Here is a 20,478-nt window from a genome sequence, read left to right as displayed (position 1 = left end):
TTTTAGAGTCCTATACACTCCAAAGGAGGTGACAAATACTTCCAAATCTTTAAGCAACACTGACATTTTTGACTAGCCACCAAGAGAATAGTTTGTCAGATTGTATGAATGGAAAAAATTTTTGTCTTAAAAACAGTCAAATTTGAGGTACTGACTGAAAACATTGAATGAAAACACCACTTATAGTTTGTGTTTATATGCCCTTTGTTTTTGTGAATTACGTACACATCACACCAGTGTGTTTTTGATATATAATAAACTTTTAATATCTCACATGAAAGACAGCACTCTGGGGGAATACATCTATGCAAATATAGTACACATAAAATATGCAACAAACCTCAGACAGGAATAGATTTTGAAGAATACAATTTGCTTTTATGGCTTTGTATGATTTGGAGAAACCTAAGGAACAATATGTCGTGCACCACAAGAGGCATGTGTAACAATTCTTTGTCCAGTCAGGTAGGTTGACTTAAAATGTACAGCTCAAACAAGTGTCACCCACTGGCAGACATACACCATCTTTTTGTGCGGCACTAGTCAGGAAAAAAGGAGAGAAATAAATGTTTGATATCAAAGTAACTAATGTTTTCAGGGGAGAAAAGAGCCTCTTCATCAGCGGGGGAATATAGTCAGTATCAAACTACGAATCTTGACTCATCATGGATTCACAATCAGGTTTTATTAAAACAACGTAAATATGAATTCACAAGCATCTTAATATGTATCATTGGCTTTGAAGGCAGCATCTACCAGTCAGTGTGAGCACGTTCGGAAACATGACGGCAGAGAGTTGGAGTGAGGACAAATTAGAAACTGCAGAAACTGGGGCTTCAAGAAATACAGAGTGACAATTGAAAAGGTCCTGGCTTAGGTCTGGTGACAACACACAAGTCTCTCTTTCTCAGATAGGTGGGGCTCTTGTGTTTCCCGGCTGATTGGCTACAGGTACATGCCATTGATGAGGTAATCGGACTCCTCCGTGGTGAGTGGTCTGGCTTTCTTCAGCTTGTGACGCACAAGTCTGAGTCGACAGCTGATCATGAGCAGCAGGAGGGCGGTTATGATCAGGCCGAGAACCAGCGGAAGGATTGCACCTGCAGGAGGAAACATTAGTAAGAGGACAGTAGAAGATAACACATGAAATAAGAACAAGGCGTACAGCTTCATCTAGGTCCTACCTGACTCTGGTACTGGATGTCCTCCCATTACTGGAAATGGTTTGGAGATGGGGACGTCACTCTCTGTTTGGCTCTGGGACACTTTAGGGGCAGCTGCAAGAAAAGCACAGATACAATTTAGATTTGGAAACATTTAGTTAACACTATGTTGCTGCCATGTCAGTGAAGTTTACCTATCTCAGTCTGTTTGGTGACTGGAGGAGCCACGGTTGCTGGTTTGAAGGCTGGACCTAAAAGATATTTCAATGATTAGTAAAAAATATATTCCACTTCTGCTACCTGACACACCGGACCTTTAAAAAAAAACAGAAAGAAGAAGCAGGTTCTCACTTTTTTGTATACATTCACTGACACAGTCAGACTCCTGGAGGAAGTTGTTATGGTTGCCCTGGCAACCGCCATACAGGAAGTGCTTGCATTCTCCCGCACTCTGGTCGTAGTACCAGCGTGGGAAGGTGCCTTTACAGGGTCCGACAACTGGAGCTGCAGCACACGGATCTACAGAGGAAGAGGAACACAAACAACTTCTTGTTTACCTTTGACAGCTCGGTTTGAAATATATTACGTTTGCCTTACATGGAGGGTAGAGCTGAATCGATCAGCTGATTGATCGAACTGGTCAACAACAGTTTACAACTACCTCATTATAACTCTGCAGTTCCCCTCAGCATTATGTAACACTTTAAAGTTTTGGGTTTGCAGCCCACAAGCTTTCTGTTGTAGTTAACTCTCCTTGCTCTTATCTTTTTTTCCAGCTGCAACAACACCTCTGATAAACTCACTGTACTGCACCAGTTTGCTGAGCATTTAGACAAGTGACAAGGTGTGCAACGATTCTATATTTTGATGTTATGATTATAATATGAGAAAACCCCCTTTTTTTATTACAGTTTTAATACATTAATTTATTTGTTAAGAGTTAACTTTATGCTCCTTGTCCTTGGAGTAGTCGAGCCTTTATTAAACCGTGGTTAATAGTGAAAGGGGTTAACTGGTGCATCCCTACATGGGACTGAGCATTAAAGAAATGTAGGAAAGACACCTGTTAATGCACCTCGTCCATGTAATACCTGTGGTAAAATACCAGTGGAGGATGAAGCCCTTTTGGTCGGTCTCAGCCTGATTCAGGGATCAGATGGCAGAGGGGACAGAGGCGCTTTGTTCCAGCACTCAGAGGGGACTCAGGCAAAGAGCCGCTTTCCCAAGGAATGCAGAGTGTCCCTGTGGCTTTGCCAGCTTTTTGGGCTCAGTACTATGACTCAATGGCTACCTACAGGGGCTCCATCTGCTTCTATGTCCAGTTCTCTGCCTCGTTACAAAGGGATACTGTGCTAATGGCACAGCGATGGAGGATCATATTGTGAGGCAAACATTTTAAATGCTTGTAGATTCCCATCCAACCATGTGTTAGGACTCTATTTCATGTCACTACACTGCAGGGCAACATGTTCTGAATGTGAATAAAGTGCTTCAAACATAAACACAACCTTACCTTGACTGACTGGAGCGTCCTGCTGACTGGGGCTTTGTGGAGGAGTGACCTTGCTGCTGTCTTTAGGTGGTACGATGTTCTCTGTGGTCTTTCTCGGCACGGTCTGGAGCATGGAGTCATCTCCAGCATCCTCTGTTTGGGCTACAGGCCGACGTGCATTTGGCAGATCAGCAGGGTGGGTCACTGACTTCCTGCTGCTGTCAACTAAAGAAAAACAAATGAATGGTGGAGAGGTTGTTGATGTTTTGCCTCATTCTTTCACTCCTTCAGCTGATCTTGAGATTATATTATCTTACTAGTGTCTTACAGTTTGGGCAGAAGTCTTCATCAGACCGATCTGGACAGTGTTGTTTCCCATCACAGGCGTATGTGATGTCAATACAGCAACCGTCATCACACTTGAACTGGTAGTTTGAACAGTGACCTGTACATACTGTGGGAAGAGAAAGAACAGAAACTGTAACCACAACAACAACAATATTTTAATCCTTTAAAAATAGTACTGTGTATATATTTTTTGACTTTATCTGGACTTAAACAATAACCCTGACTTCCTGGGCTCACCTTCTGCTTGGTGTTTTGGTGCCAGAACAGTGACGGAGACGTTGTCGGAGCTCTTCTGGCCTGCTGTGTCAGTGACAGTCATCTGAAAGGTGTAGACACCCTCCTGGAGGCCGCTGATCTTTAGCAGTCCCGGATGAGTTGCCTTCAACACATACCAAAAATGTTTAAAGAATCACATGTGCACAGATTGAGAGTTTCTTCCTCCAAAGTTCACGTCGCTTAAAGATGCCAACATGAGTCTGATTCCAGCATCTTTAGTTTTAAAGCTTATCTGGCTTGGGAAAATTAATTCATCCAAATCACTGAAAAGCTCTTAGTGTGCAGTCATGCCAAGATTTATTCTCTGCCAAGATGGAGGTGAAATAATTTTTCTTAATGGTTTTCAGTGCATGAACAAATAACATCTGCTGGATACCCTCGTGGCCTAGGGGTCAAATTAAGTCATAAATTGCACAAAAAGGAATAAAATAATACTAATTAAATCCTTGTTCATAGTTTTTATTGTATATTACAGTATATATTTTATGGAAAATCAACAGAGAAAATGTTAATGGATAAAAAAAACAGTTTCGAGTTTTGGCTTCAGCAAAATAGGTTCCTAAAACATCGAAGGACTTTATTACAATGACGGAGAAATCATATAAGAATCCAATAACCATAAAATTGTCCTGAACAATGATTTACAATATTGCCCACAATGTCCTAAACATTATGGCAGACAGTATAGCGGACAAACAGATACCATCACATCACTCAAACCCTGAATAAAATGAAAACAAAAAGTGTTTTCAGCAACCTGTAACTTTCAAGAATTAACAAAGTGATTGACAGGTTGGTGCCATTACAGACGGTTTGTTTGAGCACCCAGGCGTCATTCTTTTTACAATCAGTGAAAACTATATTATGTTAAAGTTGTTTATTTTATACTGAGCTTATGTTGTTATGTTGGCCAAAAGGTGGGGATTGACCACAGATTAAAGTGTGAGCTCTGTAGATTTATTTTAAAAGTAGGACCCATTGTACCAGACGCTCAACGTGTCGCCTCTCAGGCTCACAGGCTCCAGCAGTGCTGCTGTCCTTGGGGCAGGTTTGGACCTAATAAACTCTTATCTCTGCTGGCACAGCGAGGCATTATGGAGCTTTGTTGACTTAAGTAATACAAACAAGAAATTGGACACTAGCGTCGGAGGGCGATTAGTGACTATTCAGGCTGCACGTTTAAATTCAGAATCATCTTTTCCCTGAAAGGAGAAAATAGCAGAGCTGAGTATTCCTCTATATTTTCTTTATTCCTCCCAAATGAAACTGCATGCAGTCATTTTACAGCAACTATTAACATTCACTGAACAGACACTGACCTTCATATTGATGGCTGTGTCCCCCTTGACAAGGGTCCATTCATAGTGGGTGATCCTGTGGTCGTCCACGCTGTCCCGTCCATCCAGGACGGCCCAGTCTGTGGGCAGCTGGATCACCACATCCTGTCCAGCATCGCTGCGTGGAGGCTCGTCCACCTCTGCAGAATCAAACAGGAAAACCAGGCTAATGTAGAGGACGTGTACTACACGCCATGCTGTTTCCCTTTGACTCATTTCTGCTCTTAATGAATATTCATTTTACTAATATCATCTACTAATGAGCTGATTATTTGAGCTGTGAAAAATACACAATAAAGACATCAATCAACGTCTTCGGATGTTAACAGTGCAAAACCCAAATATGTTTAATTTAAATTAATAGCAAAGGTTACAAATATGTACTTTGAAGAAGAGTATTTCTGTGGAGGACTAATGCTTTAAACTTATCATTTCACAATTAAAACTGCACTAGCACATGCACACTTTCCCCACTTTGATGGAAATCACTGGTAAATAAACACAAAGAGATAACTATGGTCATAAAAACACCTGCTGCTGTCCTCAGGTGAATTTGCAGGCACCAACCTAAAAGGTAAATCATTAACTTTAACCTTGCCCTGCTTTATCAAGACAGGCAGCTGCTGTTAGAAACTAAACTTAACCTGCTGCTATGTTAGAAACCTTGTCGCACTTTATATACTGTCCATAAAATCTGATGATCTTTAATCTGCAGCCAGGAGGCTGAAACTGCTTTGAATGATTAAGGAAATGATCCTTGGATATAAAACATACTGCCTTGGGACTATTGATCAGCCTTATGTAGCAACTTTGCTCAGCTTTAAGGAAGAATAACATGTTAATGAATAACTCAATCTTTCTGGTAACCTACAAGGAGTCTATTTTTGTATTTCCCTGATGTGTTTGTTCATCTTAACTTATTTTCCATCACTCACAAGCAATTTTTGCACATTCAGCATGTTAATTAAGTATAAAAACCATCATATTGTATCCATGGTGACGTGTGAAAATCCTTATAAAGGTAACCATGTTGACAAATAAACAAACTAAGCTCTAAAATAGTGATGAATAAATAATCTTCATATGGATGTTTATGTTAAGCCACCTTGTGTGTCAGCCTCCTCAGCTCGTCCTTCCCCGGGCCTCCTGGCCGAGCCGCCGGGTGAAGCAGGGAGGTGTCCCTGCGTGGTGTTGCTGCTCCGGGTGTATGTGGTGAAGGCTTGCTGCGGCGCGAAGGAGCAGACATTTTTATTCCTGTAGGTGCAGTTGAACAGGTAACAGCTGAGACTGTCCCCGGGCTGCCTCGGGTCCTCTCGGACCACCGCCACGGTGCAGTGAGGGTGGGAGCAGCAGGCGTGCAAACAGTCCTTCCAGGTGTACACCCGCTCCGGGACTAACAAGAAGGTGGCTCCCTGCTCGATGGAGGCCTGAGTCCGGATGATGCGCTCCCCGAGGGGGTTGAAGTCGTCCACGCAGGAGTCAATCACATCCCCTACCTTGTACGCCTGGTCCTGCTGGAGCTGCTTGCGGAATTCCTCCAGGAGCTCCTCTACGCCTGATATTTTAGACTTTAAATCCGATATGGGCGAAGAGCGAGAGTCGACATGTTGGATCATCAACAACAACAACAACACGGCAGAGGCGAGCAGCAGCCGCCGAGGATGCTGAGGAAGAGCCATGTTGTTCACGCAGCTAAACGGCGTCTCCCTCTGCCTCTCCGGCGAGTCTCCGACGCATGAGCGTCCTCACAGCAAAGATAACGTCCCTACATGAAATATATCTGCGTGATAGTGACGGGAAACACGGTGTTTTTTACATAATAAATCACGAGAGGCGCTCAGCAGGTAACGGTTTGTTCTCTGACGATGCTAAAAAAAAAAAAGAATCTGGCGTTGTCATGGTGAGGAGGGGTACGGGCACGAGACCACGACGTTTAACCACTGACGTCACAGCGATGGATGCATAGAGCTAACACACCTGTCTTTATTATCACAGATACAATTACATTTAAAAATACGACATAACATATAAAGCATATATATCCAAATTCCATAACAAATGTACCTTTTGTAAAAACCGAACCTGGAAATGTAACTAATTTATTTTATGGTTGTCTACATAGTAGTACATTTTGGAAAGAGCTTATAGAACTATATACTGTGTAAAACAAAACATAAAATCAGCAATGAGGGAAAAACATTATTACTTATTTTGAAAACAAAGAAAAGAAACTATGAATATTGTCAACCTCTATATTTTCATATGGAAATTTCAAGATTCATCACCATCATTTAAGCTATTTTTGATAAGTTGATTATTTTAAGTCTCTTAAGTTAATTACTAATAAGAAATGTCTATCTATAATGAATATTCATGCAGATACTTTCAACCAGTAACCTGTCACAACAGTTATAACTAGAACTTTATATGTAAGATTACAAAGTCTGTCACATCTAGGTTTTATTTTTGCTTTTCTGTTTTCATGCTTTTCCCTTTTGATCCTTACTTTACTATCATGTAACTATGTTGGTGCTATGTTACTATTCAGAATCAGAATCAGAAATACTTTAATAATCCTAGGGGGAGATTATTTTTGTTACAATACTCCAGGTTATGTTAAACAAGTAATCATCAATTACATTGCACAATGTGAACTAGTATGACTGAATTCTTTGTTTGTTTGTTCTTTCAATAATGTTTGGGGGAAAAAAATGTCTATTATCTCTTTATATCTCAGATTTTACTACTTTACTCACACAAATAGACCCAGTACGTAGTTATTGAACACCACAATGCAACACACAAGAGACTAGAATCTGTTGAAACATGTTTTATTACTTTCGATTTTAAATAGTTTGTGTTTTCAGTTTGTTTTTTAACTGAATTGTCTATATTAGCTTGATTTCTTCAAATAAACTTAACCTTTTCAAAATAATTGTGTACAAATGTTTTAAGTCACAAAAATAGTACAAGTACTTCACTATATTTTGCAAGTTTACATCTTTATTTATCAGTTTATATGACTTATGTTTTGACGTCACCACTACACCTTTTAAAAACAAGGCCTGAGGTAGAACCTAAAGAGGTTCTTCATGGTGACGCCACAGGGGAACCTGTTTTGGTTAAGCAAGGAACCTTTTGGCAATTGTTCCTTGAAAGAACCATTTATTATTATAAATTATGTATTTATATTAATTATTATGAATACATACTATCAACTTCTTCCTTGAATTACGTAAAAAATTGTTCTTGTTTTGGAGTTCATTCGAGATACAATTGAACAAATGAATTGAATAAAGTTATTTTCTTGTTATGCTCTCTATAAAAAAATCATAGAATTTTACCCTTACAATTAGAAATGTCAACACAACAATAATTTCTACACACAGCCACAAGTTAGTCAATAGATTTGACATGTAGCATTTACAGTTACAGAATAAATCTAAACACATTTCTTTCACAGTTTCAAGATGAAAAGTTTTATTTTAACAATAGGACACAAAATTCTTGAATAATTTCAGATATGAAACAAAACGGACACACTTCTCATGATTATTTTACCCCATTTCTGACATCATGTTTTAAAATTAAAATAAATAATAATAATAATAATAATAATAATAATAATAATAAAAAGGTAAAGGCTCTTTCTTATGAAATTTGTTTGCATTTCAGATTTTTCAATACAACATAACATCTGATGTAACAATCACAAGTTAAGATAAGCACAATTTTTGTCAGTGTACAACAATAAAAACAGAGCAAATGATCGGATGTAATATTAATTACTAAATAAATGATTTCTGACACTAGAAAATACATTACTATACAATTCATTTTTCAAATGTGTTCCTTACAGACTCTCTCCAATCCACATGGAGATTTACCTGTTGACCAATGTATTTTTTAAGTACATAAATGTCATTCACATATAATTTTGTCACACAATATTTACACATTTCTGAAAAATAAAAATGTGGATTCGTATTAGAAAAGGAAATGTGAAAAAAAGCAACAATTTAAATAAGTCTCAGGATGGATAAAAATAAAAAATAAAAAACTGGGCATGCATTGACATCCTTCAGAATACCATAACAATTAAATTAAAAATGCACTTAAATAAAGTAGTGATAAGATGCCTATGATAAAAACATTAGTACGGATGATTCTGAATGTAGTATTTTGTATCTCAGGCTTGTATTAGAAAACGGTCAGTCTCCAGTTTTGTAAACGTTACACCTTGTAAAGACAGGAGAAACTGTTTTGACAGTTTTCAAGATTTTCCACTGAATTGTCAACAACACGCCTGTAACAAAAAGCTGTGTAATGTCTATCAGGCGTAGCAAAAATTAGTGGCACTTCTCAGTAATTGTTGCTTTCAAAGTGGCCTTTTTTTCTCACTTTTTTCAATATTATCAAAATTCTCCAGCCAAACAGAGTTTCTTGTGTGGGTGGAAAGCTGCTCTGCGCACATGGCAAACACAGGGTCTTCTCCCAGAAGTCTTGCTTTCTTATAAATACTGAGGTAAAGAGGAGAATACTGAGTTGTTGGGACAAAGTCCTGACTTCTCTGAGTGGTTTATCACCACTTAAGGCCTCAGGTTGGCTTCTGCCTGTGGTCTGTGATGGCCTTCCATAGTTTACACAGGATCCCGCCTCTGATAGGATACAGAGAAAAGACTGTTAGAATACAATACAGTACAGAATGCTACTGCTTGTATGTATGTCTGGTTTAGCAACCTGCAGGCACACACACATTGGGATATTTTCATACAAGGCAATACTTGGATTGCTCCCGACAGTACTTGTTGCGGTCAGGAGACTTTTATGTTGTGTGTGCTAAATGTTAGACTGGACTGCATTACCAGAACTTCAAGATATTTTTTAAATCTTTTGGACCTGGGGACTGAATAGTTGAGGTGTCATAGGATTTTGGGCTTCACTGTTTTTTAATGTCAATGGGTTAAATAAAGGTTTAAAAAAAAAAACCCAACACAAATGACACTGTATGTTCTATAACTCATCTTTTCAATATCTTCATTTGTCCATAATAACCCATGTTTGTGCAAAACATCAGTATCTGTGAATTCATGCTGCACGGAGCAAAATCATCCAGTTTCACTTTATAAATGTATAAATATCTCAACAACAGCAACCGGATGCAAAAACATTTTAGGGAACTGAATTCAGAATGCAGAACCAGAACACATCACACATCAATACAGCCACCACATGTTTTTTAATGTTACCACTTGGTGGTGCCAAAGACAGATATGTACATATCCCACACATACAATAAAGGCTTCAAGAGTTTGTATCAATCATGATTTTTTAAATGTTTCACTCTGACATGAACATGATGAATGCAGCTAATAAACATGTTTACAGATGTGATGATAAATCAATCACAGCTGAAAACTATTTCAGAACCTGTGAGCACAGTTTCATACTACTCGCTAAGTCCTGACAAAAGACACTTTGATTTATTAAAGCCACCTCACAGGATTTATGGAGTCAAATTTTTCTTGCTGCCTAAAAAGAAAGAAAGTTGTCACAGCTTCACGTCTGTGTTTCTGGTGTTTGGAGAACTGTTTTTTTACATGTGAGAGTCAGCATGCATTTTAGTTACTAAATACTGAATAGAGAAGTGAAAGAAGCAGTCAACTCAAAAAGGACAAAAAAAGATTGAGTACCTCAGTCTTAAGCTCTTCAGATCGTCTCTTGTTATATCGTGGAGGATGTCGTTCAACGTGTAGTCCTCATTCAGTATCTAGAGAAACAAAGTGCACGAAATTAAGACTTAGTTCTTCAGTTACCTGTCAATCATTGGAACTGTTATTTCGTCTTTATTTCACTTTAATCTAGTTGCAAAGCTTTAATGTCTTCCTGTCCATTTCGAAACAAAGTTAAAGTTAAAGCAGGAACTCACTCGGTCTATGGAGTCCTGGTCAGCACCGTAAAGTCTGAGCCAGTTGGTCAGATCTGGGTCTTCATGTCTCTCTGAAGGTGGACTCCTCTGTCCCTCTGGACCATCTGATGATGTAGGGACATCTGCCAGAGAATACAATAAAAAGACCCATTTAGACACACTGGACCTATTCATAGGAAATAAACAATGTCTGTCCTGCAGGACCAAAATCACCAAATAATAAACACTGGATGAGAAAGCCAGGACCAAAATCACCAAATAATAAACACTGGATGAGAAAGCAATCAGAAAATGTTATTTTCAATGCAGTGACTGTTTTACAGTTTTTTTTTATATAAATTATATAATTAGAATATTAGGACTTATGCATTAATGTAAAAGCAGAATAACAAGGAATGACTCAGAGCCCAACTCTCACCTTCACAATGTTAGTTTAGTGAAACCAATGGTCCAAACCTCATTTATTATTAAAACAGATTCAAATAGTTATAATAAAAGGAGATGCAGCATCTTTACATTCATGAAGCTGCAACCATGAAATCATTACGAGACAAATGATTTTCACAATAACTGTCACAATTTCTTTGCCAATTGATGAGCTAATGAATTGAATGGTTCCAGCTGTGTTTGATATATCTCTTCAACAACAAGTAACTAAAGCTGTCAGATAAAAAGTACAATATGTCTCTCTGAACTTTGGTGCCGCACAATCAGAAAGTGGCCTAAAAAAAGACACAAGTAAAGTACAAGCACCTCAAATTTGTAATCAAGTACAGTACTCTACTACTACTACTGTACTTAGTTACATTCAATCAGTATACCAGCATCAGGTTCCCAATATATCTATCTACAATGTTGATTTGAGTTTGGCTCATCACTAATATATTTTTATTAGTGTACATGTTGGCAGATTTGACCTTCACTTTTGGTTATTATTTATAATTTCTAGTCATTTCCAGAGTAATTTAAAAGCTGTAAAATATTCTACCTCAGAAATACTTTGACATCATTTTAAAAACAAGCAAATAAACAAAACCTGTCAAACATGTTTTGTAATATGAACTGAACATAACTGGCTCAAAATCCAGTAACAACTGAGCGTCACTGCAACACAAACACTAAAAATTAGCAGCGAGGATCAATATTATCACTTCAAGAAACCTCAATATCAACACATCATTAGGACAGGGTGCATACCATGTGTAATAAGTGTGATCACATAAGAAAATGTGAATTAAAGGTCACACCATTTGCACCTCCAATAGGTGTTGACAAAGCTTTGTTTATGTGCATTTGTCATGCCCCTACATGTACATTTAATTACCCTGTGGTTTATCTGTTTATCACAGATCAGCTGTGAATAAAAAGCGATCATGAGTCGGCTCATGGTGCCACAGCTCAATGATTAGTGGTACTACTATTGCATGCAGTCAGTGTGAAAAGGTAAATGAGATAACAGTCCAGACCTGCGGGCTCAGATCGCAGCCTCAGTAGTCTGATCTCCTGCTCTCTCTCCTCCAGCACTTGTTGCAGGATGGCCTGATACTCTCTCTCCCTTTCCAGAAGCTGTTCTAGCAGCCTGGAGTCAAACAAGTGGGATAAAGGAAACACAACAGGAAGATTTATTTTTATTGTATTAAGAGAAAGTGATGAATATTTAATACAATGAATACACAAACATACGACTGAAAGCTTTCTGACTGCTAAATGAGAAAAGAGATCTCGTAAATATTCACGGCTACCTGTTGGTCTCCAGCTTCATCCTGCCCAGCTCCATGCTCACAGACCGCTGTGCATTATGGGACTCGTGTGAGACGGTGGAGCTGAGCGTGCTGACTCCTGAGGTGGCCACGGTGTCGTCGTGAGTGGCCACAGGAGGCGCCCGGCTCTGGTGGGTTGAGTGTCGCTCTGTCTCTGTGTCATCGTCCACGTCGTCCTGCTCGGCTGGGTCACTTTCTGAGGCCAGACTGAAGTGAGGCCTCAGCTCTGATCAAGACACAAGACACAAAAACATAGATTCAAATGACTTCTATTACTTTAGTGATTTGGCTAAAATATTAATGGAATCATCTGTGAAATATCTGACAGACTAATCGACAATAAAACATAATTGTGAGTTGCAGCCTTAATTAACGTTGTCATGGGTGTCAGTGAACAGTTTTTGGTCCATGATTTAAATGCTGTTAGAGTTTATTTTCATCTTACATGAACATTAAATACTTTGATCTGTTTGCTCTGACAAAGTTTGATTTAATACAGATACTGTAGCAGCACAGTACTTCAGATATATAGAAATTAATTGTTATTGGTGCAGGCCTTCAATAAACTAATACAATACCTTGAAATATTACTTCACTAAGACAAAAACATAACTTATGTGTCATTCAGTATTGTTATTTTTTACAGATGATATACGCTACAGTGGAGGGTAGCTTCAGATTTATAAAACTTTGATAATGACGTCTTTTGGGGCTTAGCTGACCTGATTTGGACTCAATCCTACAGTCGGTTTATTGGTGCTGAGGTTTGATTTTCTGGAGCAAAATGTCTTCAAAATATAAAAACTGTCAGACTGAGCTGCACATCAGTCGAGCTTCATAACTGTTATTAGTCCTTCACGTCTTACTTTGGAGCTACAGACATGTTGATTGAACCTACTATATACCGTGCACATGTGGATGAATGATGAGTTTTATCATCACTGAACGTCCCTAAGCCATTCAACAAAAAGCCTGTAGCTTCCAGGGCAAACTTCCGTGTTTATCTGGCAATCAGCGCTGCCCTGAGGGAGCTGCGATAACTTGTTTAGGGGTGATCTGCTCGAGACACTGATGATGTTACCTGGCACCAGGATCGTGATGGCCGTCTGCACAGCTTTGCGGATGATGTTGTCCAGAGCGAACATCCAGTGAGGCTTGATGTTGTGGTTTCGCAGCACTTTGTTCACCTGGAAATGTGACGAGTTTTACAGTTTTACTGCACTATAAACTGAATACATTTCATATTAGTGCAGTTTTACATTCACACCTTTTAACTGTTTATTCATCCTGCTGCCAATGACCAAATCTCCACACATGAACCTTCAAAGCATCACACTATGTTTGCAGATATTTCATTATTATTATATTTCTATATTATATTTTAGTCTTTAATTATTTATTATTATATTTCTATATTATATTTTAGTCTTTAATTATTACAAACCAAGCTATGCATCTTCATGCTACGAGTGTCCTTCTTCTACTATGAACTGTTTGCGCTGAAGACCAACAGGAGGCATCAGAGCTTCGTGATCTTGCCTGCAGGATTACGCAACACCCCTTACAAATATGAAAACAACCACTTGCTCTTGAGTCATTTCATCTGCACAACTGCATTTTCGTTTTTCACAGAATGTCCAATTACTCCTGACAGATATCACCTTTTATCACCTCACTTAAAGGTTACAAGTGTTTCACAGTTAGGAAGAGGTGCAGGAGGAGGGAGTGCAACATGGCAGCCTGCTGCTGCTTTCTGCAGCTCATTTACAATGACAACAATTACAGTGAAGTGGTCAGAGCCCAGAGGTTTATGCAGAGGCTAAGAGCACCTCTGGTAATAAACAGGAACAGCAGGGTAAAGGAGGATTTCAGTCTCAAATAAAAGGTGAAATTTACTGCAATTCAACTGGCTCTGTAATGTTTTCCGTTTCAAGACTCACAGCATCCTGGAAGCCAAACAGCACGACCTGCAGCTGACTGATGGCGGTGCTGTCAAAGTCCAGCTCCAGCTTGAGTTGAGACAGCGTGTTGGCAATGATTTTTCTGTCCGCCATGCGAACAAAGTCAGCCAGACTGACCACAAGGGTGGAGATGTGCTGACGCTTCAGCTTCATTTCTTCCGAGCCCTGAAGGTGAGAAGGTGTGGGTAAGATGGGAATAGAAGCCATAACTTTTAAGGTTAAGGTTGATCTTTTTGGATTTATCTCACTGCTGATAACCAACCTGTGTGAGGGCCTCCATCAGGTTGGCCACCACCTTCTCCCGGTCTTCAGTCAGGATGTGGTGCAAGGTGGCTCGTCTCTCGCTGTCCTTCCGAAGCATAAAGAAGCCTGAATCCTTCTCATCGGGAGATGGAGGCGCGCTGTGGTCCTCGAAGTTCTCCACTGGAATGCTGGGTAGAAAATAAAACAAAACATTTTGGATTGAGGACCGGTGTCCTCGAACTCGTCTTCTAATGCAGCTTCCAATTGGCAAACAATCTTGCATGCAAAGCTCAGAATACTTGTAAAAACAATGCTTGCATCTCTGATTTGGGTGCAGCAAGTTAAACATGATTCAGATATTTAAACAGACAGAGGGCGGTGCAAATATAACTTTCCATCCTGTGTCACGAGGTGTGTCTTACATATTTTGTTCTGCAAATTCTAAATAAATAAAAAGAAAACACATGTTTGGCTACAGTCTGTGTGTTTCTACCACACAACCATCTGTCAGCTAAACCCTGTGAGGAAAATGTTTTACTTTCATTCATAATTTAACATATTTTAAAATATATTAAATTGTGTTTTTACTCATTTCTGCTTTGCATTTCTATCATGTGTTTTGTGTTTCTTTCTGTTTCACTCTTGAACAACAAATAGCTGAATATGAGTAATCTTATTCAAATTTGTTCATAATGTTACATTTTTATTATGATAATCTTCTACATCACCTCCTTCAGATTCATCCAGTGTTGTTTTTTGAAATCTGATACCAACTTTAGACCTTTAATATGTTTAAACCTGGTTATTTTCTTCCTAAATATTCCCCAAACTCAATTCTTTTGTAAATTAATTAATTAATTAATTTGACTTCTTCTTGAGTATTCAAATAAAATAAGGGGAACAATTTTAAGGGGTCACTTTCGAAAAATGTTGGAAACCACTGATTTACATCATCATGGGTCTCTAAAATAGTGTTTACATAAGAATAAACAAAACTAATAACTTCATATACACAGTCAGCTTTATATTAATCAAAACAACCATGGTAAACTAACATACGTCTATCTGAAGCAAATCAAAATGACCACACTGGACCACATTGATCTAATTTAAACCATGTCTCCTTTCCACTTATCCTACCTGAGGAAGAGGGACCTGGGGCCCTTGACATCCCTCTCGCTGTAGCACTTGACACTTGGCTTGAAGATGAAAGGGTTGGTGTTGAGGTCGTTGTCAGGGGAGACAGAGCCATACTCGCTGCTGCTGCTCGTGTCCTCAACCACCACCGGGACCGGCAGGGAGATACTGCGAAGGTACTCTGAAGGACACAGCGAATGGAACAAAATGACAAGACCTTTTTTTTTTTGCTCATGCTTGTTGCATTATTTATGCAATAAGAGTCGGATGAAGACTCATTTCTGTATCAATCAGGAAGTAGGAGCTGAAGCTTTGAAGAGGGTGAAATTAATAAAAGTGCAGATTGAAAATTGCCTTCCTTTTCAGAACAGGCACAAAGAAAAATCAGATAATATCCTATCATCATGTTTAGGGAGAGAACTCTATCTGATGTATCTTGCAGAAAATTACAGACATTGTGAAACAGCGATTATCAAGATATTCAAGCATTTGGAAAGATGAAGTTGTGCAATGTCTATTTTAGTTCTTCAAAAGGACAGAGTCGTGCAAGGCAGGTAGCCACTGACAGAAAAAAAACCAACAGAAAACTGTAGCCTAGATACTCCTCAGCAAAGTGAGCAGATGTTTTATGGAACTGACACAGAGATTATGAAACAGATTCTCTAGTGATAAATATCTGAAGTGTAGAAGAGAGTAAAATACCTTACCTGAACCCGGTGACAGAGCTGTGGGGGCAAACATAAAATATGTGTCAGCGGTTAACCAAGGACAAAGCAGGACACGGTTCCTATGAAGTGGCAGAAAAACATTTCCAAGTATGGTTTCCAAGTATTCCAAGTATATTTATTGTCCTGGTGCCAGGACACATGATAGCACCACTGCTGCAGGGTGGAAACCCAATGAGAGCTGAGATTATTGTGAAATACAGACTATAAAAAAATCAAGGTGTGTTCAGGTTGCATGATAAACACCTATTCAGTAATGAGCAGGTACAGCAGGTGACACTGATCTGCAGACAATGTTTAGGTACGGTACACCTAGAACTATTTATGAGTAGGGATGGAAATCGAGAACCGGTTCTTGTTGAGAACCGGTTCCGTGTGTTTCAATTCCATGGAATCGTTTGGCAGTTTATCCAACGATTCTCTTATCGATTTCAGCAAGCACGACTAATTACGCCACGTAACGTGGTACGTGCAGTGCAATCAGTAATAAACAATGGCACCCACTCGGTTCAAACGCTCCAAAGTTTGGCTGCATTTTACCAAAAAATATTGCAACAGGGTGACTTGCAATCATTGCAAAGTGGAGATAACAGCGTTGGGAGGGAACACGACGAACATGCATAAACATTTGCGCACACCACATGCAATATTTTTAAATGAATGTCGTGTTTTTGACACGCTTCGCACTGGAGATGAATCTCAACCTAGCAGCAGCAGCAGCAGCCAGGCTATGACCACCTCTGCGGTTACTACGGTATCAATTCCCATCCCTATTCATGAGTACTACTCTGTTTTAATGTGACTGGCTGATCATTATGTGCAAAAAACCCTCCAAAGATATATGCAATATCTAACACTCTGCAAAGAAGCAGTCAAATTATTCTTTTAACTTATGTCCTGATGTTTGTATTTTGTTTGTTCTACCTTTTCTTCTTCAACTGGTACTAAGTGACTTTAAATAGCAGTATATTTTTATTTCATGACCTTATGTGGACCACAGGAATGCTCTCCAGATGAACAAAAAATGTAGAACTGCATCAACAAAGCATACTGAGCTGATCTGAACTGAACCAACCTGTGAAGCTACTCTTACTCTTCTTCTTGCGGCTCGTGACGGTGAGGAACTCGTCCGTGAGCAGGTCGAGGGCGGTGGCACGGCGGTCCGGATCGGGCTCAAAGCAGCGCAGGATGAAGGCTTTGGCCTCCAGTGACATGGAGTCTGGAATCTCTGGGTGGATCTTAAACATGCCCACCTGCAGATAAAGGACACATTCTGTTCAGACATGAGCAGGAGGAGCCCTGAACTAAGAGATAAAGAACTTTAGAGTAAAAAAAAAACACAGTGTCTCTGAAAAAGTTTCTGGGATGTCCTGTTCTCGGGGTAAATAATCTGATTCTCTGTAAGGAGGCAACTCAAGTATAAAGCAAATGTTTACCCAGTGAACTGTGAGACTGCTTTAGGAGTCAGCTGTAGCTCCAGGCAGGAGTTAAGACCAGTAATGTTTAAAGTTCAACCGTGAGACTCATGACAATAAGAAGGCTAGAAATTCCTGCCATTGCTGTTGAGGAATGTTAACTTAAGATCGGCGGGGAGATGCTCCTCCCTTGAGACATTCCTCAGGGATGAGTGAAGAGTATATGAGGACTGTTTTACTGAACACAGAGCAGACAACATGAGATCCTTTTACAGATTACCCTGATGTGTTCATACTCCAAACTCTGTGATCTTAGTCCAGAAAATGTGAGGAGGAGCTCCCAGTTTCTGCTTTTATGTTTTATTTACTAGAAGGTTTATTCAGCACTGTAACACACGCCTCCTTGTTTGAATTCACAGCCCTTTAATTAAATTCTCTCTTATGGAAAATTCCATGATTCAGAGCTTTGACAGGAGAGCTATAATGCTTTCCAGACAAGCCTTTAAACATCTTTACTGTCTCTAATGGGCCACACATGGCTAAGAACAATATTTCATTGATGTGGACCTCTTTACATTTACATCCAAAGCAAATACACAGTGTAAGTTGAGCGAGTAAAAGATTTCAAAGCAAATACACATGCACACAGAAACTAGACCCAAAAAAACAACACGAGGGAGTGTGTGTCGGTTCATCTCAATGAGCTACATGTTTGTTTGTGTTCAAACTAATGTTAATGCATAGACAATATTTGGACTTTCTACTGTGCAAGATCACGTTACCGCACGCAGGTGGTTAACACAATGCAGGTGCACAATGGCTGATTCTCTGGTTTTGTTTCCATATAAAGAGGAACCGATAAGTGCAGACGCCAACACTTCCATGTGCTTTCCTTTTCCTTTAGCTGAGAGAAGGCGTCTTTTAAAAGCATTAGGGAGTAAATGGACTGAACACGGTCCAGACATCAACAACTCACTGCGCCGTGTCGGTTGAGCTGTCACAGGGTGGATAAAAGCTAATTCTCTTACAGCGCTCCTAATTATCCTGTCTGGCCCATCATGGAAATCTTGTGGAGATCCAGCTGTGCACAAATGGTATCTTTAATCAGGCAATAAAAAGAGATACTTAAAACATAGTGTGGTAGCGTTGGTGTGGATCATGTTTTAATGAAGATGGCAGTATTTTCTTCTTTTCTTAAGTCTTGCCTTTCTCCATTTGATTACAGTCGTATTCAGCCTGAACAAACTGTTCAACCACCACATGAAGTTTCATATTTAGGTCACAACCAAACCAATTCCATGACAACTTAATCCGCCGATGAAGACTGAGAGATGCAGGTTCATGCGCTATGAAGTGGATCTTAAATTAAGATTATTTTATTTAAAAAATTGCTGTCTGGTTTCTGATAGCTGGGTCTGATTTAGTAATTGGATGTTAATGTAAATAAAGGATATATTGTAGCTGCTGTTAGCTTAGATGGTTACAAAAACGCCAAAGGGGGTGTACAAGAAAAACAAACAAAGACATAAAATATTCAAAACTTATTCATGACCTCCTTTATGAAATATTCAGGAATAAAAAACATACAAGAAATACATGAAGTTAGAATACAAATGGAGTCAGAAAACTCAGAAAACTAACAGGGAAATTGGGTTTTACCATCAATTTGCTAAATAAGCATGACTTAATATTTCTTAAATAAAGTTTTAATTGTAAACTAAAAGATTTTGTTGCATGACTTTGTCGTTTTTAGGTGGGCATGGATTTAAACTCATTGCTGTATGTATGTACAGGCCTGTGTTTGTTATTCATGCATTAGTTTTGACTTTAAAAAGCATCTTCAGGTTTCACTGTTACATGTTAGCTGACAAAGTTTATTTCATTTCTGTTTGTGGTTTGCAAATCATTTATATCAGGGGAGCAATTATCAACTCTCATACCTCAACTCTGACTGATCCTCAGTTCTGTTGAGATGGCAGCGCTGCAGCTGTTCATCAGCACGGTTCATATATGGAAGATGTCACTACAGAAACAGATGTTCGCCTGCCTTCTACACCTTGTTTGCTAAAATTAAACACAACACGCAAAGGGATGATGGGATTTGTGCCTGCTGGTGTCTCTCACCTTGAACATAGCAGCCTGCGGTTCTCCCAGTTCATAGAAAGGCGGTTTCCCAGTTGCCATTTCTATGATGGTGCAGCCCAGAGACCAGATGTCCGCTGGCTTGCCGTACCCCCGAGGACCCTTGTCTATGATTTCAGGAGCCATGTACTGTAGTGTGCCTAGACAAACAAACACAAATACACAATGAATACTAAGACAGAAACATATTTAGATGGTGGTAATAGGTGTCATACACGTAAAATCATCTTGGATCTCAGAAAGTAATGACATATATACTTCAGTGTTTGAGCTAAAAACTATTTAAAGGTGTATAATAATACAAAAGAAACATGATACACTATCATCTGGCTGCCAAGTTATATTCAGATCTGGATAGTTTCATCAATGATAGCTTCAAATTTTCCTTTCCTTGTCCTTATTTTGTGAAATACACTTGAAAGAGACACTTGCTGATAGTCCACCTCTGATGCTCATTAATTATCGGTATCTTGTTTGTTTAACGTCACGTGTGCCAGACTATTTCTTGGCTGAAACCAATAACTTCCTGGAGTTTCTGCTGGTTTCCTGG

General features: G+C 39.2%; 2 protein-coding genes across 2 annotated transcripts in view; both read right to left on the bottom strand.

Moving 5' to 3' along the window:
- Positions 1–666: 666 nt before the first annotated feature.
- On the bottom strand, positions 667–6,643 carry lrp11 (low density lipoprotein receptor-related protein 11). The gene is made up of 9 exons (XM_010739937.3): positions 5,722–6,643; positions 4,599–4,756; positions 3,241–3,382; positions 2,984–3,109; positions 2,677–2,880; positions 1,515–1,682; positions 1,358–1,414; positions 1,185–1,277; positions 667–1,100 (listed from the first exon to the last, which is right to left on the bottom strand). Exons 1-9 carry the CDS (start codon positions 6,293–6,295, stop codon positions 946–948), a joined length of 1,677 nt encoding a protein of 558 aa, XP_010738239.3. The 5' UTR covers positions 6,296–6,643; the 3' UTR covers positions 667–945.
- A 1,305-nt stretch (positions 6,644–7,948) lies between these two features.
- Positions 7,949–20,478, bottom strand: part of map3k5 (mitogen-activated protein kinase kinase kinase 5) — a 64,692-nt gene continuing 52,162 nt past the window's right edge. Inside the window, exons 19-30 of the mRNA XM_019266486.2 lie at positions 19,911–20,068; positions 17,447–17,624; positions 16,354–16,371; positions 15,650–15,827; positions 14,529–14,697; positions 14,246–14,431; positions 13,387–13,492; positions 12,288–12,531; positions 12,012–12,124; positions 10,546–10,667; positions 10,310–10,386; positions 7,949–9,274 (exon numbers count right to left, since the gene is read on the bottom strand). Of these exons, the coding sequence (XP_019122031.2) occupies positions 9,214–9,274; positions 10,310–10,386; positions 10,546–10,667; positions 12,012–12,124; positions 12,288–12,531; positions 13,387–13,492; positions 14,246–14,431; positions 14,529–14,697; positions 15,650–15,827; positions 16,354–16,371; positions 17,447–17,624; positions 19,911–20,068 (1,610 nt within the window). The 3' untranslated portion in view covers positions 7,949–9,213. The remainder of the gene's footprint in view (positions 9,275–10,309; positions 10,387–10,545; positions 10,668–12,011; positions 12,125–12,287; positions 12,532–13,386; positions 13,493–14,245; positions 14,432–14,528; positions 14,698–15,649; positions 15,828–16,353; positions 16,372–17,446; positions 17,625–19,910; positions 20,069–20,478) is intronic.

The sequence above is a fragment of the Larimichthys crocea genome, chromosome XI (assembly GCF_000972845.2).
Source record: "Larimichthys crocea isolate SSNF chromosome XI, L_crocea_2.0, whole genome shotgun sequence".
In the NCBI taxonomy this organism is placed as follows: Eukaryota; Metazoa; Chordata; class Actinopteri; family Sciaenidae; genus Larimichthys; species Larimichthys crocea.
The sequence above is the reverse complement of the archived record's forward strand: the minus strand, read 5'-3'. Positions and strand labels throughout refer to the sequence as shown.